Here is a 19,031-nt window from a genome sequence, read left to right as displayed (position 1 = left end):
TGGAAGCTTCTTTGACATAAAAGATTTAGATGTTCATAATACATAAAAGATTTTCCTTATTTGTAGGTTCGCTTTTAGCATTTTCCTTCATTTAAATATTTTGTATTTCTTAAGTGGGTTTTCTCCTCTAGTGAAGTTGGCAGCCAACTTCTGTATTTGCCTTTTGTAGGAAAAGGTACTTCACAGTATTTACCACTTTTATGTCCTTTTTTATCAAAGGAATCCTCTCTGTCAAACTTAAATGTTTAAACGAGATTTTCTTGATTTTTAAAAAAATACCTGCTTACATTTCTTCTGGATTCTTCAGAACATCGGACACAGTTCTTAAGGCCAAATCTTAAACTTTATTGTTAAGAATCATCATCGAAAGTGTCTTTGGAGCCATACAAGTCTGCAAGTTTCTTAAATCGAGGTCCCCAATTTTGTAGATAGTCGTAGTCCAAATCAGAATCTGTTGTCGCTGACTCTAAGGAGCTAAGTGAACCAGCCACTGAGCCTCTTCCTTCATAGCCATAGATCTGAATAGAGTCATAAGGAGGAGCAGTTGGATCGTTATCAGCCTCTTGTATTCTCGTGTTGATGAAATCATCAACATCAACGCTATTAGGAGCTGGCCGAAGGCCTGGTCTTGGCATATACTGATACTCAGGTTTTATGTCTTTACGAGGAATAAATCCATTGATACCATCGGGGTTCTGCAAAGTAGCTATGTCAAAAGCCTCAGTATCTTCCTCTCCTCCACCTTCATCATCGTAAGTAATAATGTTCTCTCGGACATCTTCTTCTTCAAAAACAATAAGAGGTTCCTTTTTCTGTCTTTTCAGTGTTACAAACAACACTACAATGACTGTAGGGGAAAAAAAAAAAAAAGCAAGTTAGACTGCACTCTCAAACAGTAGCTGCTGCAGTTCATCATGCATTTTTGCTAACATCTGCGTTTTTAGCATATCCAGCGAGGTAAAAGCATTGATGTTTGTACACAGAACTGAACATACTGATTTGATTTTTTTCTGTTTGGGCTGAATGCCATTGCTCTTACTAATTGCTCATTACTGCAAGACTAATTCAAAAAAAGTATTTCTGAGCGTCTAGTGCTGCATGAACACTGTGGCACTGCCTTTGAGCAGCCCAATCACGTGTATATCTGCAACAAAACAAGGATGAATTTTTATTCTCTCCTGTATGCCCAAAGCTGAACTCTAATTCCATGTTTCATTTCTATGAAAATGTAATTTTTCTTAAGCAACACCTCAAAATCCATGCCATTGTTTTTGTGGTCCTCATTTCAAATTTCTATGAAATAACTTCAAAATAAATAAGAAAAGAAAGACTGTAAATTACTATGGGCAAATTAAACACTTTATATAAATATTTTCAAATAATCAGGAAATGCTTTACAGCACTTTCTTGAAAGCAGGTCTTCTGAGCCATTCATTTGTCTTCAACACAGGAGGAGTTAGAGGGAAATAGCTGGCAGGAGCTGTTAATCCTGGCTGACCTCGATAAGGAACTTGTCATCCAGGGAAGATCAGAAAACTTAAAACTGTATGTCATGACCTCTTTTAAACAGTGTCCCTGATTAACTGATATCAGGCCACAAAAGGACATTGCCTGAGCACACCTAGAGAAATTCACTGGTGTTTGCTACGGCAGTTATCATATATTGCATTTCAGCCAGGTAGATTAGTACCTCCAATAAAAATGAAAGATAAGAAATTACAATTCATTTATCCATCTTGGAGCCAAAGACAAGGTTAGTTTTCTAACACAAACAAGTACAGAGAGTGAAGAACTTTTTTACCTAACAAAATCACAATGCAAGCAAGAATGGCAATTAAAGCTCCAGTGCTTAATCCAGCATTGAGGATGTAGGCTTCGGCATTACAGGAGAGCAAGGAGCCGTTGCTGTCACAGCCGCAGACCCGAATGGTGAGTGTGTTGGTGCTGCTCATAGGGGGGAGTCCACCATCGCTTATTACAATAGGAAGAAGGTATAAATCTTGCTTTTGGCGACTAAATCCTTCACGTCTGACAAGAACACTTGCTGTGTTATCTGTTTAAAGAAGAGAGATGGTCATCATTTTTTCCACAAAGTCATCCTCTTAGTAAATATTGAAAAAAATCTATCTTGCTACAATGGCTCTGAGTTTTCAGATGCCTTAGCGTTATTTGTACAATAAACCAGTACAAGGCACCACCTTCCTAATGACCCAAGAGCAAAAACAGTATTGTGTTTCATTCATACAGTACCACATTCAATTGTAATTATTTTAGGGTGATGAGGGTAACGTAAGGAACACAAAAAATTTCTGTTAGTACTTCCTTCAGCATTCCTGTTAACTTTCTGGGTAATCTATAACAATAACTCATCTTGGTGTCAGATGTACAGGAATGGAAAGCAGAAATCTGTACCAAAATGGCCTGTGTTAATGAGACTCCCACCAAAATGTAAGCCAAGTTTTTGCAGGGGACGGACACCAAACTGCCATCTCAGCACAGAAGGTCATTTTGGACAGACCTTCATCCTTCCTGGGCAAAAGCATTTGAAAGGGAAGTGTGTGACCTGAAACGCTGGGATGAGATGGCCAGTGCTTCCTGCTCCCAGCCATGCTGGACAAAGGCTAGGAAACACGAACAGCATTTCTTTATTGTGCTCCTTGTTTCTCAGTTCTCAGACTGAATCAAAGTTTATAAAATTGTAAACATCCTGAAGTAAATGAAATTAAACAACCATATCCGTGGTTTTCAGACCTTTGAAAACTAGTTTAGGATGAGGATTTACTTCACACAAGCTTTTCTGTTTTGCCATGTTCTTTAATTTTCACTATATGACAGAAAGAAAAAAAAAAAAAGAATGGTTCTTTTATCTACTAAGGGAGGGCTATTCACCTCCAATGGTACCCATGCTACTATTGCCTCGGGCTACTGCAGAAGATTAATCATTTTCCTGTTGAAGAGTCAGCATAAATTCCAGAATTTATTAATGCAAATCATAAAACCTCTCTTAATGATCTAATCACTGCTATTTCCATAAAAGTGTGTGAATAAATTATAATAAAAGAGAAGTATTCTTGCCTTATATTAATCACCCTTGCAGGCAGTACCCTGATGCAGGACAAAGCCTGAAATTGTCCCCAGATTTGGTGGGGATAGGTCAATTTATGGGATGAGAAGCATGTTTGCACTAGGGCCCTGTTTATCTCACTCTCCCACTAGTAACTGCTGCAGATGACACCAGAAAGGACAAAATTTTTTCAGGACTATCCTAGACAGGATCTGTTTGTTACGTGCCTGATTAATTCATCTCCCCATATCTACACCTCTCCTGCCAGGCCCACCACCATGCCCAGTGTGGTTACCTTGGCATGACAGAACTGTAGTCTTTCTGATACTGAAGTCTCACAAAAATAACATCCAGATAGAAAACAGCTTGTTAACTTCTCCTATGATGGTCATATTTGCTAAGGACAGAGAAGCTGATAAAGATCTTATTACGTGTGGTTTTTGGAGGTGCCCTTCATCTGTTTTCAAAGTCTCTCTAACCTGCTAAATGTTTAGGTACAACATTAGCCCAGCTAGGCTTCGTAGCACAATTTTTTAAAGGACCTTACTGGTATCAGTGTCTGTGTGATAGGAGTCTTATTTTAGGACTTTAAATTAATGGGCTTGTAACAATTCAGTATAAATAGAAATGTAACATCTAATATCTATTAACCTATCAACCAATACTTGAACGAATATATATTGATATAGAATAAAATTATTCCACAGGGTTCCCTAAACTGCATTTAATAATTCATTTCCTCAATATGAGAAGAAAGATCTGCTCTATTAAATGAAAGATCACAATAGGACAGATAATTCTTGTGGCAAAAAATATGAACATTAATAGTGGGTTGAGCTACAACTGCCTAGAGGCTGCCAAGGCAATACGGAAAGAAACACAGGCAATATCACGTATTAGTATATTTTGTGTGTTGGCTATGCATTTTTCCTATTATATTATAGTATAGTACATTATATTTTTCTTGAGTTTTGGCAGCTTAAATAATATTACTAACTAGAAATAAGAAAAGGACAGCAAATTATTCAGTTATTATATAGACTGGTCTATTCCACTGCAGTCAATTTCATTACACTAAGACTGAATTTGATCCAATGGTTGATTTATTTGGTTTAACTTGAAAGTGATTTCTAGTTTTAATATATTTTTTTAAAAATAAAAATCCAATCAAAATGCCTGGCTTAAGTTTAAAAAGGACTATCATATATCAACCCTAAAAGGTCATTTTTGAAAGTTTTTTCTATTCATGTTCTCTTCTCACATTTAGAAGAAACATAATATCCATAAGAGGAAAAAAACCTCTTACCTAGATAAAAGATAACACATAATCCTAGCTAATATTCTCATCTTTGCTTTTTCATTATTTTCAGGTCCAGGAGCATAACTATAATCCAGGCATAATGGCATTTTTTAAGCCAAGAAACAGAAGTTAAATGTCAATACCAGCTTAAAACTATTACTTAACACGTATGGGAGCTACTTGACTGACAGTCCTAATGAACACAATGGGGGTCAACACAAGACAGAAAGAAGAAAATAGCCATCTCAATGCCATCCAAAAAAACCACACACGTTCTCGTTTTTCCAGCTCTTATTGTCTGGGATATCCAATGTCTAGAAATGTTTTAAGTGAAGATTACCTATAGTCTCCATGAAAACATCACAATAAGATGTTAAAATTGCATTACTTTATTGTGATCTTTATGGTGATCTCCCTGACCTTTGATCTTCGTCTTTTTCTCTGGTGATCTTATTGATGATTTTTCCGATTTTTTCCTCTATATACAGGCAAATGTAGCTTATCTTTTGGGGGCTTGTTAACATATATATTGTGTAAGGAGGCTTCTAGATTAAAAAAGCTGACTGCAGAGTGAACATTATCACCTATATCAGAATGTGAGTGTTGATTCAGCAAGAAACCTAAACAATTTCAGGGGTCCAACTGTGTAAAATCAATATCAGGCAATGACAATTGCTGTGAATAATCCATAGCAAAATCCTATAATTTTATTGTTCATATGTTTCAAAACATCTCAATTAAAGGTCTGAAATTAAGAGCCAGAGGACATTTTCTATTAAAAATGCAGATTTTGGTCACTGATTTTAGTGGATTCAGAAATCTAATTTCAATCTTTGTAAAGCACTATCTCGTGTATTTGAGAACATTGCTACACCTCACTTTTGCCACTGCCGTGTAATTTGTCCGGGCACAGCATGTCAAAGCAAGGTGGTTGCAGTCCTTCCAACGACATTGGCCATGTGCCAGGCCTCCACACAAGGTGGTTGAGCCCAAGGTAAGTGCATTTCTGTGTAGGATAGAGCAGGATTAAAAGCAGGAAATCCATTTGCTAAAAATCTGTCTCTCTGCCGTTCAGTGTCATGTGCCTCTACTGCTCTTTTGAAGCTCTGACTTCAATGGGACTAAAATTGAACAGAGCCTGGGCAAATACAGTGCTGTTTATTTACGCAGTATAATGTAAGTAAACAGCGCAAAAGTAATTCAGTGTTTTATCACAGCATGTGATAAGCCATTATCTCATGTTTTCTATGGAAGATAGTCTCAGCTGAAAAACTTGGTAACACAGTAGGCTATTAATAGGATGTAGAATGTGATTATGTTTTTTGGATTACTGCAATATGTGATTACTTTTAGGAGTCAGTAGAAAGAAACTCTATTAAATGATAATTATAGGACTGTATTCACTTTAAAGTTCTGTAATAGACCCAAACATTGGAGTTTTCATTAACTGTTCTCCACAGTTAATAAAGTCATTTTTCTTTGAAACTAGCAATTCCCTCTGAAAGCGGTGGCATGGTATATAGACTACTCAGATTTACAACTGAAAAAAAACCCCACTTAAATGATTATGTAAATTATTTCACTTTACCACTTGCAAATGGTAACACACTCTCTGAGAAGTTTTTTTTTTTATATGAAAGTACTTAAAATTTTAACTTTTTCACTTTGCTCTCTATCATAACTTACTTACAAAAAAACCCACAGAAATAGTTAAGTTAACAACATCACTGCACTGAGGATTGTACAAAACAAGGGAAAGACAGGATGGAAATGGACGGACTCCATTACACTATTCATCTCTCAAACTCAAAATTATAGAGGAAGATTCAATCGTTAAATACTGTCTTGTTGAAATAACCTTTTGCAGTATTGTTAGGTACAGTCTCTACATTCAACTGACATCATAATTTCAATTACAAAATGTTTTTATCTAGGTTAACTATGTTATTAAAAAAAAAAGAATGAATTTGCTTCATATGAAAATGAAGGATTAGTGGAATTGGCTGGAGTCAGGAATCATAATACCATTTGCCTGCAGCTTTATCAGAGCGTCTCAATTCTGACCTATGCTTCCTCTGTTAGATATAAAATCTAATCCGTTTACAGTTTGATATGGTGACCATGAAATATCTTTTAAAGAAGAACTTGGCCTCAGGGTCTCAAGCAAAAAAAGACATTTTTATTTACTTCTCTTTAAAAATACATTCATCAATTTTTCAAAAATTGTGTTTACTACTTTCAAGAGAATAAATATATCCTCTCTGCTGGATCCTTTATGAATTGCTTATGTATGTACAAGTGTCAAACTCCAGGCAACAGTATTACTTTGATCCTTTGAGAATAACAGAGATTTTGTTTGGGAACTCTGATGATAATTACCCTCGCTTCAGATGTTGATAGAGATAGAAAGTATGCCACAAGATAACACTTGAGAGAAAAAAGTTTTTACTGAAATCATGTATCTGGATTATGTTGCTTTTTGTACTTCTGGAAATCATTTTTATTCATTATTTAAGCCAGTTCAACTGAGTTCTGCTTCTCAGAAAGCAGTCAAGTTTCCTTTAGACATTAAAGCTTGCTAATTAAAACCGATTTCTTAGAAGCTGAAGCATTTTTTTCCCTGTACAGGAAAATAACAAATGAACATTGAATGAGAATATCTGATTATAATTAAATAAATAGAATAAATATGTATAGGAGCTGAACTTGTCTTTTTTCTGTTTATCCCCCTCTGGCAAGTTAAGTTCCCTGATGCTATTATGTTAGATGATCAAATAAGTTTTGACGCTCACCTATGCCTGTTTTTTTTTTTGCCTACAAATTTCTTACATCTTAACATCAATCTGCATGCAAGGCTATACTATAGTTCATGAACAGAAAACAGAAAATTTGCTGAGGGATAGGTTACCAATATCCTGAGACAGCCAATCTGTGTATGTTTCACAACAGAAATCCACATTTGTACTTCCTACAAAAGGTTAGTGTGGCAGTGATTTTATTCCGTTAGGAATCTAGTTCGTGTCTCTTGTGATCCATAATTTCCAAAAAGTAGCAAGCAGAGTAAGCGGAAAAAACACAAGCAACCTAACAATTTATCCTGCCTCAGCTAACTTTAGCTTAGCAAATAAGTTTTCTCTAAATCAAGGAGATCTGCCAATTACATTTAGCGAACGTTTTTGTCAGTGTTTTTTACCCTCTTCCTGGGAGATATAATGGCAGTGAATTGTTCATGTAGGGTATTATTATGTAATTTAAAATATGGATTCAAGAAAATTAAAGTGAGTTAATACGCATTACATTATTTCAAGAATATCCTTATATTTCAGCTATATTTTTTCTGCCTTCCTCCCCTAAATCTCTGGAAAACAGACACTCTGCCAAAGGTAATGAAAATGCTGTTGCATGACATTATGTTGGCCATTAGTTTTACTTTGGACTCTAGTATAGAGGGAATCTTCACACAAACCTCTGTTGTCTCTGAGTGTAAAATTTGGATTATGAATAATTTCAGGTGGTAAACTGAAGATAAATCTTGGTCCATTGGCCGAGTCATCCTTGTCATCAGCACTAATTGTAATAAATTGCTGTAAAAGAAAAGTACTCTGTAAACAAGCAGCTCCTTCTCCTGATGCATCACATATAGACAGCATTCTGAGAAATGTCTCGAATACAAAGAATCTGGAAATAGCAGAAACCTCCCAAATAGCAAATGCATGCAATTATAAACACGGAGCAGACCCAAAACTACAACAGGCAATCTTTATTTGCTGTTCCATTTAACCAAGACAGAATTATAGATGTAAAAGTATACACCTATATATATATAGTTATATAAAAATATGTGCTAATGATAACTTAATAGACTACACAGAATTCTGCAGAAAATTTAGCAACTCGGGGAGTTAGCACAATATCCTTTTCAAATTGCTACACTAACTGCAAAAGTGCAGACAATGTGTAGAGCCGTATTTCTGTACGATACTGACCTCTCTTCCTCACAGATTGTTCAGGGATAAATCTGTAGGCTAAACTCTACAAGCACTGTACTGTGATTCTTCCCATAAGATGTTGAGTACTTCTGTAATATCCAATACAGGCTCACAAATGGGAAAGCTGCTCCCAACCAGCTTCGTTGCCTGTGTGATGGTGGATACTCACAGTCGTCATCAGTCATATTCAATGCACGGAGCACTGTAACTATAACTGTTGACAGCAGTTCAAAATAAAAACACAGGAAAGTGTCTTTCTGTGTTCTCTAGGTATTTTGGCCAAAATTTCAAAATAAATGCTTGTTTGCTACCACTCATGTGAGCTGCCAACACAAAACTGGGCTAACACCCTGCAGAAAGAAATTCATGGGCAGGGAAGGTGGCAGGCACAGGCATACCTGATTGCTTCGAGCATTCTCACAGACAAACGCTTCATAGGCTGCTGCAAATTTTGGAGCATTGTCATTGACATCAACAACCTTAATTGCAACTGGAACTTTGGCTTCCTGGTGTTGTTTGTCTATGGGAGTGAGCAAAACCAAAATGAAGCAGAAGCAGGAAACCCCCTCAAAGCAAACGAATTCGCAACTGTATCCAGGTAAAAATGAAACAGGCTAAATTAATGCTAATAGGATTTGTTGAAGCTTATCAAATCGAGACAATTAGAAGACCACAGAATTTATACCATTGATTATAAAATATCTCAGTGAAATACTTACGGACTTCAACTGCAAAGACAGAGATATTATGCCAAGCAATTTCTTCCCTATCCAAAGCTTTTATTGTCTTGATATTGCCATCTTCTGCATTAATAGTAAAATATCTTTCAAGGTCAGTGTGTCGATCAATTGAATATCTAAAGATTGAAAGTCAGTAATTAGATAAAGAAGGACTTGCATCCAAATTTGCCCTAGATAATTATTTTTAAATAATCGTAAGTAGTACAGTTATTGTTACCCTTAGTATCATCGTCAAAGGGATGATATGCAGTTCTTTTAAAACGAGATTCATCTGGTTGGTTTCTACAGTTAGAAAAAATATTAAGTCAGAATGTTCGTAGCAAGTGAAAATTGTTGTTCCTGGAAGTCCCTATATTAAAGCACCAACATACTATTTTCTTCTCTTACAAAACACGATGAAACATCTACTGAGATATTTATGTTTTCTTCTGTTTCATATTAATCATTAAGATCTTTTAAGTCTTCAGATCTTTGAATTACTCAGAATGTTGATTGATCATAGTAGATTATTAAATATTATCTATTATCTACGCATTTGTAGAGCTTTATACAGCTCTTTTTTTTGTATCTTTAACTTGCAATTCTTTGAAATGTTAACTATACCCACAAAACAGCGTTTCATAATTTAATTTATGCTGAGAACATGACAAACAAAAATAAAGGTATACAAGACTATCGAATTTAACTGCAGGAAGGTGTGTGTATGTGCTTGTCATTAGCAATTAATGCTTAACAATTACCCAACATAATCTCTAAGCTACTACATAGAATTCTGTCTTTCAAGGAAAAATATGTTGTGACAACAGCGTAGAATATTTTATAGAAAATATAATTTAGAATAGAGTCTAATACAGATGTCTGTAAGTTTATTTTAGGTAGACATAGCTACAGTATACTGTCTCAGTGATACAAGCTTTGAGAAACTAGCAGCTTATGGAACAAGACACAAAAACAACATTCTATGGTTAAAGTTATTAACACTCTGTGTGAATTTAAAATATTACTATGCTACATCTATCACACTATCCTAATAACTTGCAAAACAACTCTAAAAGCTAATGCTTAGAAAGAAACAGCCTGCTCTAATGAAGCATACCTTATAGCACTGTTTGCAGCATCAGGGTCTTTGGCATGTACTTTTCCAACCACAGTACCAGATGCTGCATTTTCTTGAACTTCAAAAATGTAACTTGGCTTTAAAAATACAGGTGGCTCATCAGCATCTTCCACTGATATCTTCACAGTTACTGTGTCCTTGAATGGCCCGTTGCTGATGAACTTAGGATCAATATGTACATTGGCTGCCTCTACCTTCAGACTGTAAGACTTTTTGGTTTCAAAATCTAAGAGCTGTGAGAAACAAGAAGACAATGCATTCCGCGGTAAGGAAAACTAGAGTCTAAAAGCAGTAAGCCTTTCCCTAGTATTCGATGACATAAATCAAACGTGAGCATCTGTCAACAAGCTTGAACTGAAATGCGTGTATTTAAAAACATAAAGACTCAAATGGAAGGAGCTACATTCTATGGATGGAGCAGCATAGGAAGGCACTCAAAATACCAAACAAAGTCATTGCCTTGCTCTTTGCTTGCTGTATCACTCAGGAAATCATATTTACTGAGAAAATGAACCTTTTCTTCATGCAGCCTTCTGGGTACCACAAAAAAACAATGGATAGGAAAGGAGTACCCACAAAATGCCAGGCTTGTTCTATCCCAAGCTGGCAGAGGAATGGATGTGGCTTTAATTGCTACTGGATGTACTATGAGATGGGACAAAGAGAAGTTAAATTATTGAAGTAGTATGGGAAATACGAAGATGGTGTGCAGTGCTTTCATTTCTGTAGTTCTTTCTATCCATAGATCTCGCAGCACTTTACAAAGGGAAGGTGAAATAATGCCCCATGAGTTGAGTTCTTTTGGGAGCCTGATCAAAGTCACAGCATATCTGCATTGTCACTGACATGAAATGGCTGTGGTGTTGCAGTATTGGTAGCCTCACAATGATCATGCCTTTAAACACCTGAGAAGCAGGTGCCAACTGCAATCGTCAAAGTATGCTAACACCATAGACTGAACGGTGTGACAGTTTGCCCATGTTTTAAAATACACAAAAAAGTACACTCCCACCTCTGGAACATGTACAATAATTGAACCACAGCATAGTTTTGACTGGAGGAGACCTCTGTGTCTCTTCCTGAGAGACTGCCCGAAGTGCAGGGCAGGGCTAACTTTGAAGTTAAGATGCCCAGGCCTCCTCCTTTGAGTTTTGGTTATCTCCAAGAAAGATGAATAGCTATAAAGATACAAAGGGCAAAATAATAATGCTTAAATAATGAATAAGAGTTATGATATATAATTCATAATTTAAAATTCATGTCATAACACTTAAAGATCACACTGATGTATTATATATGAAATCACCTCCATATCTTTGCTGCTTTTCACATAGCCTGTGACTCCTTCAGAACAATACTGTGGACAATGCACAGCTGAACAATTCAAACTATAGGGCATGAGGCTGTTCAGACCGAACATAAAGTAACAGTGAATGTCTGCTACTTATCAGCTAGGCAAAACTTCATTAACAATGAAGCTGATGGCATTGTATTTTACCGTGACTTTTTATTATGAATTCATTTAGTTTGTGCAATTAATCCGCTGTGCAGTATTTATGTAACTCTTCTTGGTTATTTTCTTCCATTCCAATTCAGCTAATGGGGAAATGGAATATTAAGAGTTAATCACAGCTTTAGAAACAAATTCAGTGAAATTGCATTTACTGATATTTTAGCTTAGGTGGTAATCAGTTATTATCAAATATTCTGACAGCAACAAAGAATACTATTACCTTCTTAAGTTTTACAACACCTTCCTGAGTCTCATAATCTGTTGTAATTTCAAACATGTCCATGCCATCTCCATCAATGATGCTGTAGGCTACCAAGCCATTTTCCCCAATGTCTGGATCTTTGGCCTTCACTCTTCCTACTTCCTCTCCGGGGACAGCTGCTTCTGATACTGACATCTGGTACACACCTGGTGGAAGAAAAAAAGGTATTTTTCTTAAGTGTGCAGTCTGCTCTCCCATTGTATATTTACTCATTTAACTTGTAAGTTCCAAATAAACACAGTAATTTTTTACATTTTCAAATCCTGTGAAGGAATGTTATGTTATAAAGACCTCTGACAAGCTCTGAAATCTTAAAACACATTGCTAATCTAGACAACATTACCTCCCCACTGATGTTTCACACAACATCTGTGTATCTCTGTTCAGAGTCAGATTAAAAAGACAACCAATCATTCAGAATGCAGAAATTGTTGTGACATCAAGGTTATCATTCATATCAGAAATGTTATTAGAAAAATGGAAGGAAAATTCTCTTTCACATGATTCATGGTATGACCTTCAACTCTGTAGCATCCAGAAGCGTTTCTGCCCATTCTTTCAGGAGCCACGAATTCTATACAATGAATTGGAATAGATCTCTCTGCTGTGCTGGCTAAAGAATAAATCTGCTGCTTTCTATGGACTTAATTTGGAGTGTGAACATTTAGTAGTAATGATTATTAAAATTTATCACAACAGAGAATACATACCAATTTGTATGGGATTCCTTACCAAACAAAAAACGGCTTTCCCTCAACAAATTCCAATAGGAAAACCATCTTCAAACATCCCACAGATGTGTTGCCATACCGGTTTTTCCTTGGATGTTCAAGGACAGTAGAGGAGAGGAATACTGTTCCTGCGTAAAGCTCTCTCCAACAGTTGTCCTTTAGGCAGCATTGATTCCAGGACTTTCCCAACCCACCCCAGAGTTCAGGTAATATAACCTGATCCTAAAGATACAAATCTATGTCAGCATTTTCTGCCACTTCATCAGCATTAATAAATTGGGGGAAAAAAAAAAAAAAAGCATGCGAAAATAAAATAATCTAATTTATCCCCCCTCTCCATAATTGCTCTTTGCTGGTACACAAGCACCCTAGGAATTTCAGGAGACTTACACCAGGCAGGGACTTGGCTCATTACCCATAAAAACAATTGGCACATGTCGTTGAAATAGGTCATTAACTCCAGTCACAAAGAACCCAAAATTTAAGCACGTAACTCATTAAGGGTTTGAGCAATGAACAAAAAAAAAAAAAAAAAAAAAGAGAGAGAGAAAAGAAGAATAAAAAGCCAATCACTTGGATGTTGTATAAGCAGGTTAAATTTTATATTCTGGTTTTGAGTTACAAAGCATGCCAAATTAAGGTTTTAAGTTGGGGGTGAATGATTAAGTAGAGTAACTGCTATTTGGCATTTCTGATTATTTTAAATCTTCTCCAAAAACTTCAGTAAAGTGGCTTGAATTTGTAGAAAAAATCCATCATTTATGAAGTTACTCAACCAAATATCATGTACTGGGGTCCCAGGTTATTATTTGAAGTGAAATGGAATGTTTACGAGGTATGGAAAAACCTGACATTTTTAGGATTTAATACTTGCCTATTAGAACGGTAAAAAATGCTAACATAGATTTTTTAAATTGAGGGACTGGCTATGTCATTTAATCTCTTGCATGAGGGTCCAGGAAGATGTGACATTGGAAGAAGAGCTATTAGAGAGATGGTCATGTCCAGGACATATTAGTGTCATAATGGTTGCTCAGAAGAGAAACAGGGTGGGCTGGGATGGTGTATACGCTTCACTCCAAAAATAAAACCCATGCAGACATGAGATACAGAACAGATGTGTGGGTCTATTAATGTACTTAAACCCAACTGTGAAGACTGAATCTGTTAGCGTCAGCCCTGATTAATTTTATATCTGAAAGAAAAATAAATAGCACAGGTATAAAAAATGGCTTGATTTTACCACCAGCAATACACTTCAGCCATCAATTTAAAAATGTAGTTGTACTAAATTTGGGTTGTATTGCCATGGTAAATATAAGCCTTGAGGAATATCCAGTCTTAACTTTTATGCTCATGGATGTTCATCATTCATTGAGAGTGTTTATAGAAGTAAAGGATGACGCATCAACACTTAAAATGAAAGCCTATGTGAAATAAAAAATGATGCTCACTCACTTGAAGGTCTGTCAAAGACCTGAAAGGGCATAATCAGGAGCTGCTAATAGATCATGCAACACTTTCGTCAAGGGCCAAGAAAAGCAAGAGCCTTTAAGCCTGAGAAATACAGCTGTAAGAACATAAAGTCGATCTCCTTTCCTTTGTCCATCATCGTCAAAAAACAAAGTAGAGTTATTCATTAAAAATGACTATTATAACTATGCCTGCAACTAGCTACGAACTTGGAGTACTGAAAGGCATGACATGAGGCCACTTGGAGACTTCTTTCAAACACTATAAATCTAAGTGGAGAGTTTCCTGCTGCATACATGCTCTGTCACTACTGCATACTGCAACTCTCCCAACACAGAGGAATCTGTTCCTGCACAACACCTGAGGGAATTTTTGTTTTAACCTCCTCCCATTTCCTTGCAATGATTTCTTAAAGTTCTTGTGGTCTGAGCAGAGTAGTAAACGCAGCTTGCTTTTTTAAAGTGTCTTTTGCATCCACACTATAATTATGAAAATGGGAAAGGAAGTAAACCAGCTTATCCCAGCGCTGCTGCAGGGCAGGTACATTTTCTAGTATTTTTGACCAATTTGGTTCAACTCACAAGAAAGCCCTCAAGAAATGTGCCTCCTTCATTAACACAGAAGTCCAGACTGTCTCCCTGATCACATCATAGACATAATTTTCATATAACATGTTCTAGTAGTTTCCAAACGAAGTGTAGGGTTAGGTGTCTTTGTAATCTAATCTTGACCTTAAAAAATGTCTCACTTTGCAACACAAAGCAAATAATCCAGATACTAAAGCTCAATATTTTACTAGCAAAAATGTGTAAATTATATTTATCTATTCACATGTGTGCTGTGATAATCCATCAGTAATCACTTTTTGAAGTTTTGAATATGTCTGATACTATATAAATATGGGCACTAGTAGTAAATGTGAGTAAAGATTTTCTTGTTACTTACTCTGTGGGAACTTTGGTGGGTTGTCATTGACATCTGTAAGTGTAATTGTCACTTTGGTTGTCCCTGAGAGGCCTCCCATGTGTCCTCCCATATCTTTTGCCTGTATTACAACGTGATACTCTTCCTTAGCTTCTCTGTCCATATTCGGAAGGGCAGTTCGGATAATTCCTATAAATACAAAGACAATATGGTATATACAAATTTTCACAGGTTCGCATTAGCAAAAATTTGATACTGCATTGATGCTTAATACGCAATATTTGCAGTGATGGTGCAGATTCTGTTTTCCCTACACTGTGCATCATGCTATGCAAGGAAAGGAGCCCAAATATTCAACACAGTTGAACACAGAATAACCCTGGAGAATTACAGTTCAGCACAGAAACTGCCATTTCTATCATACTATATCATACCACAAAAGAAATAGTATGATCTTTCTAGTGTGTACGCAGAAGCTCTACCAAATGCCAGGGGACCAATCTGCAAAAGAACTTAGCTAGAATCAAAAAAGACTGAAGGAAGATTTTCTCAAACACATCAGTAGATAGAGCCAACTGTACTGCCTCAGTCGATACGTTTAGTTCTTCATTTTAATGTATTCCAGTTATGAGGTCCTACTCAAATAAACTGCTCAATAATACCTGTTTGAGCTTCCACCGAGAAGTACGGCTGACCTTCAAGAATACTGTAAACCAATTTGGCACTGTTCCCATAGGTAGGATCATCAGCATCTGAAGCTGTAACCTGAATAACTGATGTACCTAAAAATGGAAAGCAAATATAGGAATACAGTCAGAAGCAAACATGTCTGTAAGAACCATGCAGCGATGTTTTCAGTCGTACAGTATAACTATCTCTTCACTTTATTTCCAGGTTTGGTGAATGAAAAAATTTACTTGGCGATTCATATATGACAAAATAGACTCATAGAATCCAAAAAGATTTGTCACCAGCTGTGATGTGGATTAATGTTCTAAACAGTGAAGATATAAGTCAGCAGTCACTCTGCACCGTTATGGGTTTTTTCCTCTGTAGTTTAAGCATTGTATTATTTTTGTCATTAGACAGCCACACAATAGAGTTTTCTATTTACGTTTTCATCAGTAAGTTTCAGAGAAATCATTCCTGTAGAAATTTCTGAGATAGACACAAGCTCAAACAGGAGATGAAAATGGAATAGATAGTGTGGCAGTAACTCCTTAGCTTTGTTACACAGCTCTGCCAAAGGAATGATCTTTATATTTACCCCAGAGGATTCACACTCCATAAATTCCAGGGGTAACTCACGTACCTCCTAGGAGGAAATAGTCCTGTTCTAGGAACCATCTAGAGACACTTCAACCATGACAGTTAGTAGCTGTGCAGGGTTTTATTTGGTCAGCAAATTGGATAAATTGATTGAGTCACTGGCTAAGCATGAAGTAAATTTTACTTCCCAAAATTCTAGACAATAAGAATTAAATAAAACAAAGATATACTGACAACGCAACATATTCCGAAAGGCCAGGAACTGAAGTGTGTTTATAAGTACTTACCTACATTCGATCTCTCTGGTACATGGCATGGTAGTTTTCATGCAGAAAACTCAGGGGGGTTGTCATTTATATCCTGAACTTTAACAATGAATTCAGAAGGTGGTTCCAAAGGTCTGTTAGTGTTCCTGTCTACGCTTGTGCCGTGAGAGTGTACTGAGCTCTCTCTTTCCCGGTCCAGTGTCTTTGTTGCATGGATGTTCCCTGATTTGTCATCAATGACAAAAAATTATTCCTGCTCCTTCACCTGAGAGAATGTATTAATGTTTCCATCTCCAGAATCAATATCTGAATGACGCTACAAAATAAGAAACAGGCATACCTTAATAAGATGGTATACATTTCATGTATGTGTTTATGAAACAAAAAAGTTCATGAAATTACCATCATTGCATAGTTTTCAAAAATTTTGTCTTACATCAGGCAATAATCCATACTCGGGCACACGCTGTGGGCACATCTGCCCCGCATTCTGAGAAGCTGCCTGCACAGACAGCATGCTACCAATGCAGGGTGCTACTGAGACCCAAGCTTTAAGATTTAAAGAAGAGAATACATGAGAAGATAGTTAAAACAGGTCCTTTATTTCAAATGAAGTTGGAAGGAAGAGTCATTTTTACAAAGATTTGTACACTTCATACTAATCATATTTCTACTAGGTTGCACGTAAAAAGCTGTTAAGCGGACAGATGGGATGTAACGATGTGAGCCAATCAGTGATGCCAACAAGTTTTTAATGACAATCTCTTTAGTATAAAAGAAGTAACAAATGCTTACTAAACATTCTTACTTTTGAAAACAAACGCACACTTCAGTTGATGATGAGGGAAACATTGAGCCAAACTCCAGATTTATCTATTTTATATTGACATCTACAAATTGTACGATACTAACCACTTTTAACCAGAATACTCAGAATGGGTATTGCCTGTCATGGATCCTGTTCTGCACTCTTTTGTTCTGGGGTTAAGTCAACACAGTGCTGCTGACCGTTTACAAACTGGCAAACATAGTGTATTATTTAATTATTTCCATTCTGTTAGTGTTACACAGTAACAGCATAAAAAATCCATCCAGGATGTATGCACATACACATGTGCACCACAGATATTTATCTGCCTCTATAAATACCCCTCATATATTTAATTTTACTGATACACATGAAAATGGAAGGATTAAGAAATAGCTATTGAGCAATACACTTTTACTGAGCTGCTGAGACAGACATCACATTTTTAATCACTATTTTTTTAAAGACTGAAGAATGATACCAGAATTCGTGAGACATACTGTTGCGAAGTGATTGCTGTGGTTCTTGCTGTCATGTTTAAATTACACTTTCATTCAAGTCTGCAGAGGTCAATGGAAAAATTTGTATTCACTTAGGGTAGTATTTTGTAACACCTTAACTGAACTACAATAAAACGATTAATCTAGGTGAATAAGTAGCTGTTGAAGAAGTAGCTAATACAACAGAAGGTACTGGCAAAAAAAAAAAGCCACTCACCCAATAATAATATAAATATAAATTAATAATTATAAATCAATGAATGAAAAGAAATTCTTTCTTACCCTTCCTACTAATACAGGATCTGGTCTGTATAATCTTCTATAACAAAGAATGATTCCACACCCAGCCTCTTTTTGAACGATGCAGAACTTGTCTTCTTTCCTTTTTTCATGGTGACCATGAAGTGATGGCCTTGCGTGTTCAGTTTTCTGTGGTTATGGCATGGCTGTAATACAGCATGGCCAGGCAGATAAGAGCGGCATGTAAACAATTGTCCTCCTTCATTTTTGGTTATTTTGTAGGCACAGGAGTATGCAAGAATCTACCCCTTCCACCTTGGAAGTCAAAAAGTTTGGGGCTACTGAAAAGCTTTAGACAGAGCGTTCTGCACATAGAATGCCACCACACATTAAACACATCACTTCAATGCTCTGCAGGTTCCCAACTTAATTCCTGAAAAAGTAAAATGAGAAGATTGTCAGTTCTTTTATGTCTCTGAGGTGCAATAATTTTTTTTTTTATTAAGCAAAATAAAACTAGGATCACCTTGGAAAATTTCAAGACAGGATGATGATTAAAATGTATGAATAATTATGAAATATTGAGTAATGAGCATATTTGGTGCTTCGTTACATGTAACTGCCACCTTGTAAAATGTCCTGACTTGCTGATTAGGGCACTTATTTGGAAGTTGAAAGATAGAGAATCATATTCTTTCATGATCCTTCCAAATGGATTTAGCTCAAGATGCAAGGAAACTGTAGAAATAACTAATTTATATCTGAGCCCTCTTTGGAGCTCAGATATAAGCTGTTAAGCCATAGGTTTAGATGTAAGATAGATACCAAAATACTT

At 36.3% G+C, this 19,031-nt stretch overlaps 1 protein-coding gene across 2 annotated transcripts; it reads right to left on the bottom strand.

The window, feature by feature from the left end:
- Nucleotides 1–350: 350 nt before the first annotated feature.
- CDH11 (cadherin 11) lies at nucleotides 351–18,461 on the bottom strand. Of its 2 annotated transcripts, XM_086621247.1 has the most exons (12): nucleotides 18,239–18,323; nucleotides 16,670–16,964; nucleotides 15,776–15,895; nucleotides 15,135–15,302; nucleotides 11,944–12,131; nucleotides 10,190–10,443; nucleotides 9,069–9,209; nucleotides 8,965–8,978; nucleotides 8,752–8,855; nucleotides 7,831–7,948; nucleotides 1,802–2,053; nucleotides 351–847 (listed from the first exon to the last, which is right to left on the bottom strand). In XM_086621247.1, the coding sequence occupies exons 4-12, from the start codon at nucleotides 15,274–15,276 to the stop codon at nucleotides 351–353; spliced, it is 1,710 nt and encodes a 569-aa protein (XP_086477373.1). In that variant the 5' UTR covers nucleotides 15,277–15,302; nucleotides 15,776–15,895; nucleotides 16,670–16,964; nucleotides 18,239–18,323. The 2 variants fall into 2 exon arrangements, with proteins under 2 accessions (XP_086477373.1, XP_009983854.2); XM_009985552.2 differs by lacking the exon at nucleotides 8,965–8,978 and having other exon boundaries at nucleotides 8,752–8,873; nucleotides 9,073–9,209; nucleotides 18,239–18,461.
- Between the last annotated feature and the right edge of the window lie 570 nt (nucleotides 18,462–19,031).

The sequence above is a fragment of the Tauraco erythrolophus genome, chromosome 15 (genome assembly GCF_009769465.1).
Source record: "Tauraco erythrolophus isolate bTauEry1 chromosome 15, bTauEry1.pri, whole genome shotgun sequence".
Taxonomy (NCBI): Eukaryota; Metazoa; Chordata; class Aves; order Musophagiformes; family Musophagidae; genus Tauraco; species Tauraco erythrolophus.
This window is presented reverse-complemented; position numbering and strand designations above follow the sequence as displayed.

Excerpts from the sequence above, each read along its gene's own strand:
- CDH11 (XM_009985552.2), bottom strand. The coding sequence starts at position 15,276 with ATGGACAGAGAAGCTAAGGAAGAGTATCACGTTGTAATACAGGCAAAA. Across the intron at positions 12,132-15,134 it reads CCCACCAAAGTTCCCACAGA|GTGTGTACCAGATGTCAGTA; the intron begins GTAAGTAACAAG and ends TTCTTCCACCAG. Across the intron at positions 9,210-10,189 it reads GCTGCAAACAGTGCTATAAG|ATATTCAATTGATCGACACA; the intron begins GTATGCTTCATT and ends TTCAATCTTTAG.